The sequence below is a fragment of the Pholcus phalangioides genome, unplaced genomic scaffold, assembly GCF_987345545.1.
Source record: "Pholcus phalangioides strain wild (caught in Gottingen) unplaced genomic scaffold, Ppha-v1.0 ptg000022l_1, whole genome shotgun sequence".
Lineage (NCBI taxonomy): Eukaryota > Metazoa > Arthropoda > Arachnida > Araneae > Pholcidae > Pholcus > Pholcus phalangioides.
This window is the reverse complement of record NW_028301615.1, coordinates 21,395,094-21,417,361: the sequence shown is the minus strand read 5'-3', so window position 1 is coordinate 21,417,361 and position 22,268 is coordinate 21,395,094. Positions and strand designations below refer to the sequence as shown.

Below are 22,268 nucleotides of genomic sequence, written 5' to 3'. Positions count from 1 at the left end.
TCGCGTCACTTCAGATCCGCTTTCAACAAAATCAAGGCCATCATGAACTTCGGAATACCCTTGAGGTCTGACGCAAGTTCTCGGATGCCGTCGTCGTCGAAGTGGCGAAAATAAAATACAACAGCTTTCAGAGTTTCTGTCCTCAATGGATTCCTCCTTTAAAAATTTTGTTCTTGCCCGAATGAATAGTAAATAATAAATCTAAATAAATCAGCACCCTTGATATGAAAGGCAGTATACAACATGCTGTTTAACAATTGATATATTTGCCTCATCACTAGAACCCGGAAGTTTAAGTACTGAAAATGGCCAAAATAGGCAGTAAAAAAGACATAATTAATCGAAGGGGAAAAAAATTAAATACAAAGTTATTAAGGGTCCGAAAACCGGCTAGAACATTGGTTGCACTTGCTTCATCCACTGTTTCAATTTCGATTTAACTTTGATTTGAAATAAAGTGTTTGTGGTTCGCCCTCAGAATAAGGTTGATTCCAGGACCACCGTTATAAGAGAATTCAATTTTGAGCTTGCTCAGCATTGGAAAAGTTTTGCTTCTATAATCATTGTAACATCACACACCAGGTTTTTCTCTAGACAATTCCGTCAGTCTAAGGGCTTTGAGCACCACCTCCTAGAGATAGAAGTCCTCAGCACGCTGCTCGTGACATCAGCAAGTAGTTCATTTTCCCTCAGAATATTCAGAAAAAAAATTCCCTGCTCGTGCAGCACCTCCTAGAGATATAAAGCCTCTGCCCTGTTTGCCATAAACGTCATTCAAACTACCTATCAAGTTTGCCACATTTTGAAACACAGCATCCTATTTTGTTTTTTCTTATTTTGACGTAGAATCTTCCTGATTGGCTCACAAATACCGCATAGTGATTGGATGTGTGGCATAGATATCGCCAATTCTGAGCCGGATCATTTCTTTTCCCCACATCGATGATACTGGCACGAGCAGGGAATTTTTTCTCCTGAATATTCTGAGGAAAAATGGACTACTTACTGACGTCACAAGCAGACTGTGAAGGCCTTCTATCTCTAGGAGGTGCTGGCCAGCACCTTCTAGAGATATTTAACCGAATTTAATATATTTGAACGAAAAATAATTTGATTTCTTTTATTTTTCTTCAATTTTTTTCTTTCATCAAACTTGGCCATGTGTAATTAAAATCTGTAAACTCTGTAAACGTTTAAAAAATCCTGCATTGCCGGACCAAATCCGGAGAGTTGCAGGTCTACTTAAAGTTATATTGATACTGACTTTCTGAGTGCAGCTTTGCTGCAATTATTTAATTGTTTTTTTTAACATTACCTCTTAAACATATACACTCACTATGTATATGAGACTACTGCAGATGTCTATCACACACAAACATAACCTCTTTTCTTCATTCAGCTCGCATAGAGCAGCATTATCAAAGAGAGAGAGAGAGAGAAGCATAAGGATCTTACAAGATTGGTGCTTCCTAAGAAAATGCATCTATCTCAGTCAGCAATCCCATTTTTTGAAACCATACCTTGAGGGATGGGAGGAAAAACTATTCATGTACTTAATAACTTTTTTAAAATAAAGCAATGCTAATGTTACAAACAGTGGTGTATTTACAGGAGAACTTAGGGGCTATAGCTCAGAATGGCAAAATTTTAGGAATAAGTGGCTAAAAAATTAATACATAATGGGGGAATGGCGGCAAAATTTCATAGCTACTAATATGCCTCTGCTCAGAGAGTGAGAGACCAGGAGAGTTTGCAACAAGAGTCGCAAACAAAAGAGTGACCTACAGTGTGCGCAAGCACATGAATGACAAAAAGAGTGAAATAACCTAGAGCATGTGAATGGCTGAAAGAGCAACCTATAGTGTGTGTAAACATGTGAATGACCAAGACAATATAAGCATGAGAAGGGCCAAAAGCGTACACAATGGTGTGCATGATCAAAAGAGTATGCAAGCACATGAGTGACCACAAGAAGGACTTAGGGACACAGGCATATTATAGGCGGGGACAGCACAGTGCGGCAAATTTGAGGAGAGAATGAGTGGCCAAAAATAATTTAACTAGAATGACAGAAGGGCGGCAAAATTTGTGTTGCTTACAGACGGCAAAACTGTAAATACGCTTCTGGTATTACAAAACATTTATTAAACACAGAGAAATCGCTACTAAAATGAAGTAACAAACATGATGTATAAAATCAAAATTAATTTAATATTTTTAATGTCCATCTCCCCCATCATATAAATAACATTGATTTTATATTATGTGTCATCTTTTTCCCTTCTTTTTCTTAGTGTTACCATTGGTTTTGGAAGTTCTGGTGGATGACTGAGTCTCACCAAGATAGATGGCATGTCCAGATTCTTTCAAATGGTCAAAAAGTTTATTTCTTGAGCCAAAATTTCTGTTACATTTTTCACACAAGGTACTTGCCTGGAAAAACAAAGCAAACACATCAATCAACATGGACGTCAATAAAATTTTCTCTTACAATTTTTTTTCCCACTTCTAATATTAAGGTGGCAATTATTGGGTCCAACTTTGAGGTGCCCCAATGAGTAGGGTAAGAAAGTATTTTGTTGAGCAATATGTATGCTGTTTGAATATGCGGCAACTGCCTCAGTTTTCCATGCAGAAATCATGCAGAGTAATACATAGACAAGTGTAAAGCTTGTTATAATTTGTCATATTACAGTAATTTTACATGCATGTGTGATAATTAAACTACAGTGCATGCTGCTTATTGTGATCATGCTTTTTTTCAAACTGTTTTAAAACTGCTTGTTTTTTCTCTTTAAATTTTTTTTTCTTTTTTTTAATGCAGAAATCGTGAGGAGTTTGAGTGAAACTGTCTAATGTGTATCATGAATTCTGATACTTTTCATAATATACAATATGTTCCATAGATTTCCGTGTGAAAGTCTTCCAGCAGTGGAAATGTGAATGGGGTCAGTTGAAAGAAACTGATCAAGAACTTAAGAAAGGGGCTTTTTGTACCTTACCTTTACACATGCCTTCACTATGGGAAAGAGACTACAAAAGAAGTGCTACACATACATGGGCCATAGCGGCAAAAGACGAGTCCCATATAGGAAGGACATTATGAAGTGCGTATGGAAAATTTTTATGGTAAGGGAGCCTTTTGCCCTCCTATATAGCCTTGCAAGTCGATAATAATAACTTATGGGGGGGGGGGGGGGGGCAGAGAATGAGTCTGGTTCAACCTCAGCTTCAAAATATGCAAAAAAGAAGAAATTTTGGAAAGGAAAAAATTTATAACATCAAGCAAAGGCCTGATAACTAAAAACAATTTTTTTCCATGTTATGATATCGGTGCATCCAGTAATTTGCAAAAGTGATAATAATACCCAAATGATTGCCGCTGTGGTGGTCGAGTGGTTATAGTGACGGACTCGCGATGCGAGGATCCGGGTTCGAACCCCACAGTGGTGGTCGGATGAAGTTGGTTTTCTGTGGTTCCCAACTTCAAGGCGCAAATGCGAGCCGATCTCCCGTTAAAAAGTCTCGCCACAGAGAGTAACAGTCCTACAACGATAAATCATTCAATCATAACACTTCACTCATAGTTAGAAAAACTGGTGGCAGATGGCAGCACTACACATAACAAGCATTACAGAGAAACAAAAACTTCACGTCAGGTTTCACTACACGTACACGCACATTCCCGCATGTGTGGTGTAGCAGTAGTAGGTAGGGCTCGGGATCCATGATGTTCTTAAGTCAGCCATCTCGTTGGGCAATCTGCCTGTTGTGGCGTTGTATTTGTATTTGTATGATAACATTATCCATGATTTTATATGTAATAAACATCATCTACTGTATTATATATAGTTCAAAAACAATTCCTAGTTCCTACAGACTAACACAATTTCCACGTCTATGAACCAGGTATTTTTATTTAGACCTATGCTTACAACTCAGTTGCTAGATGGAAATCTTATAATATTAGAAGACTTTTTTCCTGTCTGAATTTAAAATATTATTATGTTTAAAAAAACAACAAAAAACTAAGATGTACTGTATATGTTCATGTATAAGCTGACACCCAACTTGAGGGCCACCAAAAAATTGGAAACCCGTGTGTAAGCCGATCCTGAAAGAGATTAGACTTCCAAGAAAAATAATATTTCTAAGACATAAAAATTTTTTTTTATACAATGAAAAATGATCAAAACCTTCCAAATATTCTCTTACTCTCTGCTTTGTAAGACAGCATCGAAATGATTTCCTGTCATATCAATGGCTGCAGTATGGCAGAAAAGGCATGCTGTACAAAATGTTCAGTGTACTGGCTGGATATAAGAAATGGCTACCGTTCATGGGTCATAAGCTATAGTAATTATAGTGCTGTATGGATTAATACTCTTTTGTTTTTGGAAACCGCTTTGACGTAGGAACATCTTAATGCAGGGACTCACCCGGGCACTGCCTCTGGGCCTCTTGGTGCGTATGAGGGGCTTTAGACGATCTTTGCATTGCAATGACCGTAAATAGTGTCCAACTTGTGTGTGTTGAAGGGAGGGGGGTGGGGTTTGCTTGATGCTAAAACATGGCTTTGCTATTGTGGGCTGAGTTGAACCCACTTTGTGGAATTAGTGCACTTCGCTATAAGGGAGGGGGGAGTGTTGATAAAACTTGGGCTAAATTATTTCACTTCAGAAATTGACCCATGCATAAGCCGACCCTCCCAATTTATGAAAGATTTTCTGAACAGTAAAACTTGACTTATATACACGAGTATATATGGTAGTTGATTTTAAATAATTTCATTCGAAGTGAAAAAAAAAAGAGCAAGAAGTAAATATACTTTTTGGCTTGCTTCTGCATCAGTATTCTGTACATTATTAGCTTTCTGTTTCTTCTTTTTCACGTCTTTGGCCTTGGCTGTTCGAGTCTTGGCTGTCTCCTCTTCCACAATACTAAAAGAGAAAAAAAAGCACCATAAAAAAATTGATAGAGCACCAGGGTAAAAATTGATAGAGCACCAGGGTAAAAATTGATATATAAAAAAACATATTATGAAACAATATTTAATTTTAATGAAGCCATTATGAAATAAACAAGCATTAGCCTATAGTATATTCATTATTAGACAAAACTTAGGGTTAAACCTTTCAGGAATGTGAAGCTCATCCCACACACCAGATAGCAATTTTGAGGTTTACTGCTTCGAAGAAACAAAAGACATTCTATAGTACATAGAGATAATTTACACTTGTAAATACAGTGGACTACAAAACCATCTCGAAAGTATCATATGCAAAGCAATGCACTCTGTTTCTTTCAAACCAAGTGCAACTCTGGTTCTATTGCCATGACCAATTTACTACTGAATGAGTTGTATCAAAAGTGTGCATAAGTATCTAACACCCTGAGCGTGTGTTAGTGGTATATGAATTTATAGTGTTGTCATCTATTTTCGCAAACTATGAGTAAAGCATAATGATTGAATGATTGAATATTTGTACAGATTGACATTGAAAAATCTGGCAATCTCTGGATGTTCAAAAATGTTGACTTTTGATTTTAGTTATACATATTGTATGCAATTAATGGAAAATGCCTACCTGTACAGTACTTTGATGAAAGAAAATTATACACTAAATGAAAAGGAAATGTAATCCCTTATAATGTTCATTGACTAAATAAAACAGTTCTACAAAATTTTAGATCAACCAAATAAAGAAAAAAGTGCCATACCAACATGGTAAATTTGAAAATGCATGACAAAATCTAAGATGGAAATTTGCAGGAACCAGGATTATCGATGGCCAGATTTTTGAATGTCGAAACCTGTACTACTGTATGTCTGTTGTTCTGACTGTATGCAAGACTTTTGAATATGGAGACCGTCTTGCATTCATGCTTCAAATTTGGGAACCACAGAAAACAAATTTCAACCTACTAATACTGTGCCATTGGTTCAAACCCAGGTCCTTCTGATGTGAGTCTGTCACCAAAACCACACAACCGCCAAAGCACTGGGACAAGCCCATAACCCAGCTACAATTAGTTAAAAGTTGGTTGTGATGCAATAGTCGCAGGGTCTTCTTGTGTGCAAAGAAGCTGCCAGGTGTGCTCATCCATCAAGACCATCTGGGAAGCCCTATTGTAATTCAAAAATATTTATTTGAAAAATGAGAGGATTATACTCTTTGGATCACTGTTATTTCTGGTTTTAAAAACTCCCCACCATTTCATAAACACAGTAAAATAAAATCGCATTAACCACACCTTGATATACCATGTAATCAAATACATTATGGGCCACAGTCATGTTCATTACGTTAGGTTCTTTTGCTATACCATGGTAAGGTTATAATTTGGGAGTAAACCATGTTCCCTACAGTTTTGTTACAGGGTTGTATGTAGTGTTCTATCAAATTTAAAAACCCTTATAACTATATTCGAGGCACAAAGAAAAGTATCATTCTACAGGATTTTTATCTTGTTATAGAATAATACCCATTAACACCATCGTAAGTGTCAGGACCCAAGAGAAATATCATCATATATGTCATTATCATTGTAGAGGGTATAATTACACAGGAGAGAGAGAGAGTTTCACAATTATTCAATTTAGTTTTTTTTTACTTTTCAAATGCACTTGATACACACCTTTCTTTAATATCATTTTCAACTGACGGGGGCTCTGCATTATTGACATCATCTATAGATTTGCTATTTATGTCATCAATAACTTGTTGCTTATCATCCTGATTTTGTTCAGGATTGAGACCATTGACGGAATTCTGTTCACTCTGCAATGTGAGGCTATCGGTATCTTTTGTGATATTTGATAACACCTGGACATTTGAAATTAAAAGAAACAGTTAGTAAAGATGGTAATAAATGTAAAAAAAGATGGTAGCTGAAGAGAAAGTATTAAACACATTAGCACTAAAATTCCCAAATGAGTATCTTTGCAAAAATTGCAGTTTTAATACAATTCGAGCAATAACTTTTTAGCTAATGCAATATGACTGAATGAAAACTTTGATTAAAAATAATTTCCTGCAGTTTTATTTGAACAATTACAAATGCTTCAAAGTGGAACAATAACTTGAGAGAAAAACGTTCCAAGTTTCTCTTGATTAGTGAAGCTAAAGGGCTGCAGCAGTGGCTCTTAACCAGGAGGGATCTGTGGAAATATTTCAAAGAGTCTGCGAGATTAGATAAGAAAATAACTCAATTGTTTTACATTGCTATACACAGTGGTGTATTTACAAGAAGGCTAAGCAGGTAGAAACTTTGAGGAATGAATGGCCCACTGAGCTATAAGTAAAGTGGAGTGAGGACTGCGCGAGCCGTCGTCCTACGCGACCGCATCACCCTTTTGGAGCGAACCGGGCAAAACATTTCCTGACCATGTTAATGCAATGGGGCAATTCCAAACACGAGACATGTACGTTCCACTTTTTTTCACTTCTCGGCCAATAATTATGTATTCTTTATCTTCAAAAAAATTTATAAAAATGAATACTTACTTTCGTACACGAAATACCCTTCCTTTTCCAAAACTTAAGAGGAACTATTTTTTTATAAAATTACATGCTGAAATAGCAATGTTTTGCCTGTCTCGCTTCGTCACGCCCACTCTTGTGTTCCTCCGCGTCGGCTTGCGAACGTCTGTGTTATTGAATAGGGAGTCTTCACTCCAGTTTACTTATAGTTCAGTGGAATGGCCAAGAAAACTAGTAAGATGGGAGAAGAGCGGCAAAATTTATATAACCCTAAATAAATCCACCTCTGCTGAGACAGTAAGGGACTAGTTTAGTGAGTGACCTACAGAGCTAGGAATTAGGTCTGTGAATGACCAAAAGAGTCACTTATAAAGCAAAAAACCATGTCAGTGAGTGACCTAGAGCATGTGCAAGTATGTGTTTGACCAAAACAGCGTGCAAGCATGCGAATGACTAAAAGAGTGTGTGAGCATGGGAGGGAAGTGGGGAGTAGGTCGAGCAGATTATAGCACAGCGCAGCAAATTCGATAAAAGAGTAGTCAAAAAAATTAGACTAGAATGGGCAAAAGGTAACAAAATTCATGTAGTCCATAAAAGGCAAACCATAAATGCACCTCTGGCTATATACATCATTATAATTAATCTTCGAATTCAGGGAATCATTGTATGAGTTGTCAGCACAAGGTTCTCTGAGTTTAATTGAATAATTCTAAAAATTCTGAATAACTCAATGAACCATAACAACTTAATATCAAGCAAGCAATTATTGACTCACAGATTCTTCTTCTTCAGGGTCATCAAACTCACCTACCATGTTTGGAATATTTTTCTTGCGCTTTTTTTTCTTTTTGGTTTTCGAACTACAATGAGAATTAACAAAATTTAAACCATGAGAAGTCTCACTAAATTATTTTCAGATTAGAGATAAAATCTCTCCTGATGATCACAAATACCTTGTATGAACCTGTTGATTCAAATCCTCTTCATCTGATCCAAAAGATAATTGGTCAACTGAATCGTCATGCAATGGGCTTGAACTAACACCATTGCGATGTTCCGATTCGACATCAACTATCTCTCCCTCCTCTTCAGCCTCACTCCCAACTAAATTCAAGATTTTCAGTTCTTCTTCTTCCATTGTTTGTCTCAAGAGCAAGACGTTCTCTTTGTGCTTCTTTGAATTTTCATGATTCTTCATGCTAGATACAGGATAAAATTGGTTCTGATTATATTTTCTGAATTTCTCATGATATATGCTCACAAAAAAATCATATGACCATAAAAAAATAAATTGAATGTCATTATAAAATTGTTGTAAATATTCGCAAACATTGTCAATGTAAAATATTTTTTTATCCGCACTGAAAAGTAAGCATAGGTGTTCACTGTAAGTGAAAAATTTTATTAAAACAAAAGAAAAGATAGTGAAACCTGGCTACACACAACAATTTTTTGATCACTATAAATCTCTCTACATTAATATTTATTTGAATCTTGCCTTAAGTCTAATGTTAAACTCCTTTCAATACCACATTATCCTTTACTATGATGAATCCCTCTACAACAATTTTTTTAGTATATTTCCAATCTCTACTAAAACAATATTCTTTATATTTCACTCAAAATCACCGTCAACATATTTCAAATTACAATTCCTCTCTCACCAGTGTGTTCTTTCAAGAATCTTTAATAACATCAGTATTTTGCCTTATCTACCCTATGGAAGCATTAATGAAGTTGCCACGAAGCTTATTTCTTTGTAGGACACAGTAGTGTTGTGCAGGAAACTACTTCACAGGGGGAAACAAAACTAACGGAATTTATTCATCAACTAATCTATTGAATTTTTTTATAAATTGAATAATTATAAATGTATTTTATCATGGTACAAACAAGGCCAATTCAGAAGAGATGTCAATAACAGCATAAATTTGGTTGTGTGAGAGGATAAAAGGCTACCTCTTTACACATATATAACACTATAGCTTCTCTACAATATTTTTTCTTCACATGCAAAGTATCGATACATCAAGGTTTCACTGTATATCAAGAAATAATTATTCCAGTGATCTATAATAAAGTCTTTCTTCTGTGTTATTGAGCCATGGTTCAAATGATCTAAAATCAGTCTGGTCATATTTTGACTTCTGAGCCATAGCACAATACATCAGAAAGAAGATTGTTTGCTAATTAATTGTTCCTTTGCTTCCAAACTACTAACACTAATTGATTGAACTTCACATAGCAGAAACACTTTTCATTGCTCAGTAGTCACAACATAATTATTTTTAACCAAGGTTCAACAAGCTCTAGATCAGCATAATGAATAAAAAATTATTTATCAGTGATCACTAAATTGAGGACCAAGAGGACCATTAAATTTCCAGAATTTACAACAGCACATCCACTAACATTGAAGGGGGGGGGGAAGAAAGGTGGAAAGAAAAGTGTTTAAAACTGCCTTTCTTCAAAAAATAAATTCTTCTCTTTTAAGATATTTGGCTAGAAAATAAATTTATTTTCAATTTGTCAAATTCAAACCACATAAATGATCAATAACAAGTGATGCTTTTTTTGGTAGAGAAACATAGGTGCTATGTATGGAGACAAGTAGCCAAGAATTTTTGTTGTGATAAGATCTATGAACAGGTTCTTAAGATAGCTTTACATAAAATAGATAATATTCCAATTAGATAATATTCCAATTAGATAATATTCCTAATAGATAAATAGTCCAATATTCCATGTGATGCAGCATATTCCAATCTTTTGAGGGGGAACTATACTATTTGTGCTAATACGTCTGTCATTCACATGCTACTCCAAAAACAACAATTGTTTCAAAGCATTGATGATTAAAGTTAAAGATTAATTAATATCAAAACCATTCAAAACCTATAATGTCAAAAACTACCATATATAAATTCAGCCAAAAAATTACTATTTCTGAAAATGTCCATTGTGTTATTATCATCTTAACATGGATTTTACTTCTTTTGATGACCTTTGCAGTGAAAAATGACATAATATACAATAATGAGGAGAAAATAATTGAATGAAGAACATTTACTAACGCTTTCTCAGATCTGAAATCTTTGTCACATGCAACACAGTAAAGATCAGAAAATTCTTGCTCAGATGTGTCATCATCTGAAAAAAATTTCAAGGAAGAAAAGTTTTTGAAACGTGTTATGACATGCATTCAGTCTGTACTTTGCAAATATCATATCAAAACCCAAAATGATAACATTATCAAATGTATATGGGTAATCCATGATTCTAATAAGTGGTGTCTTCTGCATAATGCTCCTTTGATCTTCTGTGCCACATACAAGAAAAACTATTTTAAGTCATTGGTAAAAACAGCAAAATTGCAACATGATAGCAAACCAAGATAGCATATAAGTCCAGCGAATACAGAAGAAAATATGAAGGACATATTAGCTTTTTTAGACATTGCTTTCAATTAGTGTTTTAAGTTAGTTGTGATCAACATTACCCCACAAAGAAATAAAATTTTAACTGCTGAAAAACTTTTTCAACACAATTTATGATACACACCACAGTCCTAGTTGAAACCTCTTACCATTCTCATTAGATGGTTCTGCTCCAAACGTATCATCCAATCGAGCCTCAAGCTCATTAAAATGCTGTTCAAATTGACTTAACGAACTCCACTCTGCCTCTTTATATGACAGAAGGTCCCTGACAAAGAAAAAAATTTTGCCCAGTGAGTAAAAAAAATTCCAAGAATAATATTTTTCAATATAAACATTTAACAAAAATTGTTATTAGATCAAAAAGTAGTATTTATTTCTGAATATCATTTAATTTTAACATTTCTGTTAACAATCTAAAGGAAAACTTGGGTATTAGCATTAAAAAAAACAAACTGTTACATACAAAGATATACACTGAAGAGCCAAAAAAACTGGCGACCTGCCTAATATCGTGTAGGGCCCCCACGAGCAAGCAGAAGTGCCGCAACACGACGTGGCATGGACTCGACTAATGTCTGAAGTAGTGCTGGAGGTAATTGACACCATGAATCCTGCAGGGCTGTCCATAAATCCGTAGGAGTAAGAATGGGTGGAGATCTCTTCTGAACACCACGTTGCAAGGCATCCCAGATATGTTCAATAATGTTCATGTCTGGGGATTTAGGTAGCCAGCGGAAGTGTCTAAAGTCAGAAGAGTGTTCCTGGAGCCACTTTGTAGCAATTCTGGATGTGTGGGGTGTCGCATTGTCCTGCTGAAATTGTCCAAGTCCGTCGGAATGCACAATGGACATGAATGGGTGCAGGTGATCAGACAGGATGCTTACGTACCTGTCACCTGTCAGAGTCGTATCTAGACGTATCAGGGGTCCCATATCACGCCAACTGCACACGCCCCATACCATCACAGAGCCTCCACCAGCTTGAACAGTCCCCTGTTGACATGTAGGGTCCATGGATTCATGAGGTTGTCTCCATACCCGTACACGTCCATCAGCTAGAAGCAATTGGAACCGAGACTTGTCAGACCAGGCAACGTGTTTCCAGTCCCCAACAGTCCAATGTCTGTGTTGTCGGGCCCAGGCGAGGCGTAAAGCTTTGTGTTGTGCAGTCATCAAGGGTACACGAGTGGGCCTTCAGCTCCGGAAGCCCATACAGATGATGTTTCGTTGAATGGTTCGCACGCTGACACTTGGTGCTGGCCCAGCATTGAAATCTGCAGCAATTTGCGGAAGGGTTGCACGTCTGTCACGTTTAATGATTCTCGTCAGTCGTTGTTGGTCCCATTCTTGCATGATCTTTTTCCGGCCGCAGCGATGTCGTAGATTTAATTTTTTACCGGATTCCCGATATTCACGGTACACTCATGAAATGGTCGTACGTGAAAATCCAAATTTCATCGCTACTTCGAAGATGCTATGTCCTATCTCTTGTGCACCGACTATAACACCATGTTCAAACTCACTTAAATCTCGATAGCCTGCCATTGTAGCAGCAGTAACCGATCTAACAACTATGTCAGACACTTGTGTTATATAGGCGTTGCCGACCGCAGCGCCGTACTCTGATTGGTTCCATATCTCTTCATTTGCATACGCATGCCTGTACCAGTTTTTTTGGCTCTTCAGTTTAGATGCATAAAAAAATTAATAAAGTGATAAAATAAGTTTATAAAATAAAATAAAGTAAATAAAATAATCTTTTAGTTTTTTCAAATTTGGGATTAACCAACCCACTCACTTTTTTCGTTCTTCCATCTGCTTATTTCTTTGCTCTTGAAATTTTTTAGCTTTTTGAGCACTTTGCTCTTCTAGCCACTTCTAAAAAAACAATGATATTTGATCAGTTTTTGACACACATATACACACCATGTTACTTTCAACTTCCAAAAAAAAAAAAATTCAACACAATTTAATTTTTATCATAAATCATTTCGCATCTTTAATTTTCATGAATAAAAAGTTTTAAGCATTAATAATTTCGCTTTATTCTTCCATTATGTACAATAACCGAAGGCATTTCTTATAGATATTTTTAGTTTGAAAAATTACTTCCCTATTCACAGGTTGAATCGAAAAACATTGCCAATAGTAGCACACACAAAAATATCTACTTAATTGTATAAACTTGACAAAAATTGCATATCATGGAGAGTGGTTAGAAAAATCTATTTGACAGCACTTTCAAATTTTTCAACACAATCTTTTCAGTCTGTGTGATAAATATGAGATGGCTATCACTCGCAGGCCATAAAATGTGTATGGAAAGGTAAATTATCTTTTGCCTGATATAGTCACAAAACAAGACCAACAAAAAGGCAAATACACAGAAAGATACAAAATTCCTTATGCATTTCAAATATAGGTGTCATCTTTAGAGGATAACAATGATATAACAACTATCCATGTTGACCAGGGATCCTACTTGGGTTGGATATCAAATCTTTACTCCTGATTGCTCAGCAGGAAAAAGAACATCTGCTCAAGTTAAACATTGTGGCCAGAATGAAGCTGAGTGCCTATATGTAAGTCAAATGCAACGTTATGATTGGTTGCTTACAAAAGGGTGCAATTTGGTTAATAAACTGTGTACATATTGAGTTGAAGAATTGACAGTTTCTTAGAGACACTTTTTGCAGGCCAGATGGGGCCACATTTGGCATACAGATTAGTAGTTGTGCATACCTGATAAAGGAGCAATGATCTCAAAATTTATCTGACAACACCAATTACAGAACATAAGCAACTAAGAGGGTGATAAATACACAATGATACCTTGGATAACAAGTTTAATTCGTTCTGGAACCACGGTTCATTTGCCGAAACTAGATTTTTCCAAGGTTTCTATGAAATATTGTTTAATTCATTCTGGGAACTGTCCAAAATTTCAAAGTCATTTTCATAAAGCAATAAGCAGCACTAAAAAAGACAAATACTGGCCGAAGGCTCAGATAACCAACTCCACAATTGGATGAAGGAGACTCTAAAGCCGTGATTCCCAACAATGTGGGGCCCACACCCCATGGGGGCAATTTGATTTATTAAGGGAGCAATAATGATTTTTAAAAATTCATAATTGATGAAAAAATTGCAGAATTAATAAAAATTAGTATTTGATAAGAAAATAATTTCAGAATTAATGAAACCTACATTCAATGAAAAAATAATTCATGAATTAATGAAATGTCATATTTAATGAGGAAATAATTTATGTGTTGTTAATGAAAATTCATATTTAATGAAAAAATTATCTCAGAATAAGTAAAATTCTAAAATAATATAGGGGCTCTAAATTTGCCTCGAAGCCCTGGGCGAGAATCAAGATACTGCGCCACAGTATGATTTATTGGCCACTGGGCTTCATGGAATTTTCATTTTTGGGCTCACACTGTCTTGAAGGTTGGAAACTCATGCTCTAAACAAGGTAACAGGACTTATAGCTTCAGGTTATAGCGCTCTCCAGTTTTTTGGCTTCCTCCACATGGATTCTGGGGAGGGGGGCACACAGACTAATTTAAGGTTGCAGTAGAACACAGAAAGAATCTCTCCAAAGAAATTTCAAGTTTTTAACCTTCTCAAGGAGTTTCAAATTCACAGAAATAGATTGAAACAGCATTTAAGTAATTTTTTCAATATTTAAACCTTTTTTGCAATTTTTTTTCAATTTTCGATCATCTTAGGCTGAATCCTCAAATCCTCCCCCCCAAATTTCTGTCTTTTATGGGGGGGGGGGGAGGAGACATTATTCTATGTAGTAGGGTAAGTGAGACGTGTGAAAAAAAGTGTACGAGATGTTGTGCTATGTGATATAATCAGCTCATTTCTCTCTCACACATGATGCAAAAGGTAAGTTCCTAGAATGTCCACAGTTCAGTGTTTGATATTAAGGGTCTTACTGTAGGCACTAAAACCATTTATACACGTCTAAAGTTTTTTCTTTTTTAAATGAATTTTCTCTTACTTGATCATTCATTTTACATAAAATAGCTCAAAATCTTTCTGATGGATAAAGCGAGATGCATCCAGAAAGCATTTCCATGGTGGTGAATTAATATAGATCAAGTGAGAGATACTGATTGGATTAATTTTTATTGGAAAAAAAATGTAGCTCACAGGCATGGCTATTTATGTCAGTACGTGCATGCACAAAACTAAAACGTTCATTAACTGAGGCAGAGCAGCATAAAAAAATAGCCATTAGCAAAACATTTATGAGCCAAGACGTTACTGTACTATTAATTCTAATGTGAAAATATAGCTGAGAGTACGAAGTAAAAATGAGACAAATATTCAGCTGCGATTTGGGCCCTTTTGCCAAATAATTCTTAGGTCTTAATCTGTGTAAATCTAAGTGTATCAAACTATTGAAAAAAATTATATTAATTGAAATTATTTGCATAAATAAAGAACTTACTGATTATATTTTATTGTGTGGGTTTATACCTATCCCTTTCTGTGAAAAGGGTTACATCAGGGTGAATTTTTAGGTTCGGGAAAACACAAAACTGAAAATATAATCTCATTACAATAAGGTGGAAGTAAGCATGAATTGCACAAGTCAAGTTCACTACTGAAGGATGTACCTAGACAAGATAAGCATTGAGCGTAATAAGGGGTGAAGAACATCCAAAGAGGAAAAATAGATCTTAAATTTTATGATGCATTACTAGTTGGGAGTAAATAATAGTTGAGGTATTTCTTTTAATTAGATGTAAAATTGAAACAAGTGATGAAAAAAAAGCAGATTCTGTGTGTGAGTAATATTAAAACACAATATATCATCGTTGAATTTGCTTGTCAGTGTCATGGCAATAAAAATCTTTCAATTACCAAGTTTTTTAAATAATAAATTGCATAATTATGAAATTCAAATTCAATCATTTGAAATTGCCAATAATTTCATTTTTAATTTAAAATACCGATTTTATTCACAATTGCGGTGAATTTTGAGAAAATTGATATTTATACCGAATATGCGGTATTCTTGCCAAAGCATCAGCCGAATATTTGGCATTCGGCCAAATCACTATTCGTTCCATCCCTAGTATGAAGTTTCTAAGTCCTTAAGAAACATAATATAGAAGACATGAAAACATTTATCATGTGGAAAGAAACAAAAAAACATGGCATAACCTCTTTTATTTAAGTTATACCATTATCTTACTCTGTGAGCTTGGATCCTTTTATCACGTTTTCTGACAAATGCAACCAATTGCTAAAAAACAAAGAAAATACATGTAAGTATTCTAAGTCATAAAAACAATATAAAAAAGTTAGGGAAGTATGCATCTAAATATGGGTGATAAGTATTCACAGTCGGAACCACTTATAATGAAATCAAAAAAGAGCAGAAAAAATATTTGTCATATCCGTACCTGTGTTGAAATCAGATATTCCTAGTTGAAATTAACCCTGAATACTATAAGTTTCAGAAACAGTTAAAAAGTGTGTAGCATGCAGTTTTTATGTTAGCTAGGCCTAGTGATCTAGGCATAGGGTTAAGCATAATTTGCATGCAGGACCCATAATTTTTATTAATATGATTTTAAATTAAGAAATAAATTAAAATGAAGTTTAGCAAAGTCAGAAATATGCTAGTAAATGATACTTGAGAGTACAAAGTTTTTAAGTCCTCAATAAACATAATACAGAAGATATGAATGAAAATGATATAAATGTAATGAATGAATATAAAAATGAACTTTTATAAGAAAAGCGGGCGCTCTCAGTTACAGCAAGGAATTTGCAGAAAAAATTAGAAAGAACTCAATGAAAAATAATAGTGGAAAACTAGTTTAAAATTTCAATTGAATAAAAATCAATATAATGACACTTACTCTAACTTCCTCATTTCTCAGCTTCTTATGTTGATCTCTGAGCTTCTTGTTCTCCTTTTCCATAGCCCTTAAGACTTGTCGGCCAACATTTGCTTTCCTGAATTCTGACAAATCATACTTGTCAACCCATGAGAAAGACTTTGCAGTGCAATAACTTTGCCAATAAGCATAAAAAGGATGAACTACCTGCAAAGTGACAGCAATTAGGTGATTGATGTAATGACATTAGTAATTAATATAATGTATATATGATAGTAGTACAAAATGCTTAATGCTACATTGACATAATTATGGGTTCTTTCAGTAGCTTTCCAGCAATCAAGTTGAGGCAAACTAGTAGTTGCCAGGGATGGTGTGAGATGAGCTTGAGTGGTGTGGTGGTAGGATCCTTGTCTGCCACCCTGAGGTGAAGGTTGTCACCAGGTCCCAAGTTCAATCCGGGGGGGAGGGGGGCATAGATAACATGCCAGAACGTGTTTGAGTGGCCCCTAATGTATTTATGTTGTTGAGTTGCACTTGTTTAGCGCAACTTATCACACTTAGCATCTTATCACTGTACCACTTGGGTACATAAAAATACTGAATGTTGCAGAGTTTACTTTATCAGGAATTGCTGACATCAAAGGCACTGGATGAACTGATTCAAAAGTTTTTTGAAGTATGACAGATAGGTCATACTTTGATTCGGTTGTTAATTAAATAGCTCAACTGCAATACCTAGCAGTTTTTCAATTCACATTTATCATCACTTGGTCAGTAATATATATATAACAAGTATTAATACAGTACATTATTTAACATACCAAAAATAATTTGCACAAACCCACAATAAACTTCAGATAAAGAATACAAACCTCCTCATAAGAACTGTCTGAGAGACCGAACATTGGTACTTCCATGGTTTTTTCTTCGATGAAAGGATCGTCTTCAGAAGCGATCTTGCTAAATACTTCACGGTACACCGAATAAAAACCCTATCAAAATAAAAATGAGGAAATATAATACTGTATTTGTATGTCATTGCAGGGAAATATTTATACATGTTCATGATCACTGCAATGAATTTCGGGTAACAATGATTTGAGCATCTGAAATTAAGAAAGCATTGCCCTTTTACCCTTTCGTCATCTCCATATCCTTTGAAACAGCTACTGTTGAAATACTGGTATACATCGAGCGAATTGTCTTTGTAATCACTCTCAAAACCTATGCATGAAAGTTAAGAGTAAAAAGTTGTAATTTTTTTTTATTAATAATGAGTAAGCATGGTCAAAATTTCAGAATTCAGGAATGCATGCTATGTGTTCGAGAATTGCTGCCACCTGTCTTCTAAATAACTTACAAAACCGTTTAAAATCTTTTGGTGCAGTAAGCAAATGTCTTATCAACTATCATGGCTTTTTAACTTGATTTCTTTCAAATATGAGTATGAATTTGCTTGGGTTCTTGTCCTAGTACTGCTACTCACCTCATACACATTCCTCAACAGAATTTCTAACAAATTGGTACATGTTAATACATGTATTCTGTATGTGTGGCCATAACATATGTTGTAAAAAATTGTGCTTGTTTTGTGTTCTTGCTACTTAACCACACACCAACTCCGACCATATCGCTATACACAATTTACAGCCATTGATGAGTTGGGTTGGAAATGAAGGCACCATCTATTGATGGCTGCCTTGAGCTCATTAGAGAAAATATCTTTTTATATACGGGGTGATTATAAAAAAACTATCCCGACATATGGGCCCCTAACTATCATACCATTCACAGAAACTGAATGAAATTTTGGCATAAGGTATTTTGAGGTATGCGCTCAAGAATGATATGGAAAACAACAGTGTCACTCAAACAGTTACGGTTACAGTGAGAAAATTTCGAAAATATCAAATGACAACACCAAGTTTTTTGTATTGGAATGCGATCTCCATACTGAAAAACACTAAATAGCGTTGGAATGGCACCTGTAGCACGAAAATCCCCGGAGCTAGGCAAGGAAAAAGTAAAAAGGACTTTGCATTGCACCAGAGCATTAATGTTCGTTTCATTCGTCAGACCGTTTCTTCGGCTGAGATCCCAGCCTGATTAGTCCTCCACAAAACGAGAAGAAGAAACCAAGAAATGCAAATTTCGGGTTCTACGTAAGACACAGTCATGACTGACGTCGTCACGCTAGGTGAAAGAAAAGGCATCCCATTTCCGTGGCCACCAAGGTCTCCTGATCTCACCCCAATGGATTTCTGGCTGTGGGGATATCTGAAATCCAAAGTGTATCAGTTTCGTCCGCAAACTGCATCTGATTTGAAAGATGCCATCAGAACTGCGATTCAAGAGATTCCTATTGCCATGGTACGTGCTGCAGTGTTATCCACCATCTGCCGCATGCAAAGTGTCATCATGTGTGAAGGAGGTCATGTGGAAAATTTGTGAAACACAATAAAATGCTTTATTTTATGCTGCTTCTCTGTCCTTATTGCTTGTTCTCACTTTTAGCCTATCTACCGCCGGTGATTTTCATGCTACAGTTGCCGTTCGAACCATAACTGTTAGAGTGACACTGATTGTTATTTTCATATCATTCTTGAGCGCATAAATCAAAATACCTTATGCCAAAATTTCATTCAGTTTCTCTGAATGGTATGATAGTTAGGGGCCCATATGTCGGGATAGTTTTTTTTATAATCACCCTGTATATCCCCCAGAATCAACCATGGGACCTAACAGCAACCTTCACAATGGTAGACAAGTACCTTACCACCACACCACTTGAGCGTATACTCCCCTAATGTTGTTGTTGGTGCTGCCATCTATCTTTCTGGTTCTGGTTTCTTGCCCTACAGAATAGAATATGGGGGAAGGGGTTATCATTGAATCTGACTCTACAGATGGGCTACTAATGGCGTAGCTGATTTTAATCACGCCATTTTTGACATTATTCAGAAAAAAAATTGGATTAGGCAGAGTCATAGAAACGGCTGCAAGTATTGAAGTAAATACGTTCCTTGTGTGCCTTGAATTGCCTGGTAGGAACCGAGATAATGAAATTGGTATCCTCAGATTTGCCCTTGGAATAGCTAAAATGTAATACAATCGGCCCCCCCCCCCCAAATTCGCAGTTTCCATATTTGCGGTTTCCGTATTCATGGTTTTTTTTTTCTTTATTGGAAATTTTTTTTTGACAACACAGAAATCATTATTCACATGTTTTGTTTACAAAATTTGAGTTGTGCTTGTTTAGGATGGCGCATTCTTCTAGTGCTACTGATAATACTTTGAAAAGGTAAATAAAAGTGAAAACTTGACAAGAAAAATTTGATACGTTTTTTTTTGGTGAAAGAAAGTCAATACCTGTGGTCCGCCATTATAACAGTAAAAGAGAAAAATTTTATTCTTCCATAAGAAAAGGGCTGGTGAAACGTCTATTTCATCGGAATTTTATGCGAGTAGAGGTTGTTTCATGAGTTTAAGAAACAATTTGGATCATGCAATGTAAAAATCACTGGTGATCAAGCCTCTGCCGACTAGGAGGCATCTAGAAAATTTCCAGAAACTTTGAAGAAAATTATTGAAGAGAAGGGTTATGCACCTCAGCAGGTGTTTAACACTGATGAAAGTACACTGTTTTGGAAGAAAATGCCGCACAGAAATTAAGCAACAAAAGAAAAGTGAGCTCCTGGTTTTAAGTAGAGATAGGTGGCAAGTAGAGATAGACTTACTATGTTGTTAGGCGTAAATGCGTATGGGTACATGATAAAACCCACTATTATTTTGAAATGTGCAAATCCATGAGCACTAGCCCGGACGCTTATAAACAAACCCCACATTCCTAGCTACATTATAGAATTTAGCACATCATGATTAGCCGAAATGAGTGATGAACCATTACGTCCACTCACAGTGAAATTTTTGCTGGCGAGTTTAACAATAGATATACTTAATTTTACTTGAATCCTACAACCACAGTTGGAGCAGCGGTTAGAACATATGGTACACATGCTGCTCCAAAGCAGAATATGCCGAAATGTGCAGCGTACGTCGCAGAACAACCAGTGCTGTTGCAGAACAATCTGGAAGAATTTTAAGAAAGTGTAGAAAAATGCTATTATGTGTATGTGAATTTTTACCGCAGAACATTTTCAGTCAGCTGAGGGCTCGTTGCTGAACGTCGCAAAACATTCTGCTTTGGAGACATGCCGAAGGTTGTGTGCTCGATTCCTTCTCAAACCTGCTCAAAATTTTCTTCCCTTCCACCTTTGCAATCAGTTATTGATTCACTAAAAAATGCTTTCATTTTCCACTAATAAACTTAGAAATTCAGTTTCCCCAAAAAACTTTGTCCCGCATGACATTTTGTTATCTTTTCTTCCTCATAGTAACCAATCACTACTGTGCCAATGCCTATTGTGTCACTGAGAATGTAGGGATTGAAATTATTACCCAGCCCGGACTGTGAGAGGTTGGTGGTTCGACTCCCCCCCCCCCCCCCACAGCGGAAAGTGAATTTTTCTTTCCGAAGCTTATCTTCACACGGTGTCAAGCCATTTGTGCTTCGCTTTGAGTATACTCTTATGATTGTTGAAAAATGTATGCAAATGTATGAAATTTACCTCCTCTCAGTATTTCTTCCCTGTGCCTGTCATACCATGCCCTCTCTTGTGGATCAATCAAAACTTCATAAGCTTGTTGAAGAAGCTGGAATGTTTCTTTCGCTTCCTCTTCCCTGTGTAAGTTTTTATCTGAGGAATAAACAGTAGTGTTAATAATAAAAACAACGACATCTAGCGTCAACGATAACCCACGTGCTGCATGCTAGTTATGTTAGCTAATAACATTAGCGTAGCTTACCGGGATGCCATTCCAGAGCTAATTTGCGGTACGATTTCTTTATTTCATCCGACGTTGCGTTGGAAGCGACACCTAATATCTCGTAATGACATTTCATGGTTGATTGCCCCTTACCCACAATCTGTACTGAAATGTCAACGCTTAAATTGCTTGCGCTACGTGATTTGTTTACATTTTTTGCAGTTCGTTAGTCAATGCCAACACAATGACGGTTATGACACATTAGCTTCCACGCCACGACGAATAAAATTAGATCATTTTTTGAAGTTAATTAGTTCGTTTTAGTTGAATGTTTACGAATGTCGTTCAGAATGGCATGCTTTATATTGAAATATAATGAAAATTAAGTACAGTGTCTTTTTTTTTTTAATGGCTATTAATTTAGCGTTGCCAGATTACAAAAAATCAAAACACGAGACGCGTTTCCTCTGTCGAGTTGCTGAATTAAAAGATAGATGGCAGCAGCATGGCCATAGATAGAAATTCACAGGTTGGTCTCACAAAATCTTGAAAATTCATAAAAATTGAAGAAAGTGGGAAATTTAACTGCGTTGTTTGTAAAGAAGTTATTTTTACGGAAGGGGGTTTTTTTTGGGACAGGAA

The 22,268-nt window shown here is 35.9% G+C and overlaps 1 protein-coding gene across 2 annotated transcripts; it reads right to left on the bottom strand.

The window, feature by feature from the left end:
• Positions 1–2,190: 2,190 nt before the first annotated feature.
• On the bottom strand, positions 2,191–22,054 carry LOC149069993 (dnaJ homolog subfamily C member 21). Of its 2 annotated transcripts, none has more exons than XM_089249655.1 (14): positions 21,666–22,054; positions 21,428–21,556; positions 17,935–18,023; positions 17,672–17,791; positions 16,818–17,003; positions 16,145–16,195; positions 12,722–12,801; positions 11,071–11,189; positions 10,559–10,634; positions 8,438–8,683; positions 8,260–8,344; positions 6,640–6,827; positions 4,829–4,940; positions 2,191–2,433 (listed from the first exon to the last, which is right to left on the bottom strand). In XM_089249655.1, the coding sequence occupies exons 1-14, from the start codon at positions 21,760–21,762 to the stop codon at positions 2,269–2,271; spliced, it is 1,743 nt and encodes a 580-aa protein (XP_089105781.1). In that variant the 5' UTR covers positions 21,763–22,054; the 3' UTR covers positions 2,191–2,268. The 2 variants fall into 2 exon arrangements, with proteins under 2 accessions (XP_089105781.1, XP_089105782.1); XM_089249656.1 differs by having other exon boundaries at positions 8,296–8,344; positions 21,666–21,892.
• Between the last annotated feature and the right edge of the window lie 214 nt (positions 22,055–22,268).

What these genes read in the sequence shown, in the direction of transcription:
- LOC149069993 (XM_089249655.1), bottom strand. Translation starts at nt 21,762, where the DNA reads ATGAAATGTCATTACGAGATATTAGGTGTCGCTTCCAACGCAACGTCG. An exon ending in TGAGAAATGAGGAAGTTAGA is followed by an intron (nt 16,196 to 16,817) that starts GTAAGTGTCATT and finishes TTTGTTTTTTAG; the next exon opens with CAATTGGTTGCATTTGTCAG. An exon ending in CAGATGGAAGAACGAAAAAA is followed by an intron (nt 11,190 to 12,721) that starts GTGAGTGGGTTG and finishes TTTCTTTGTCAG; the next exon opens with GGACCTTCTGTCATATAAAG.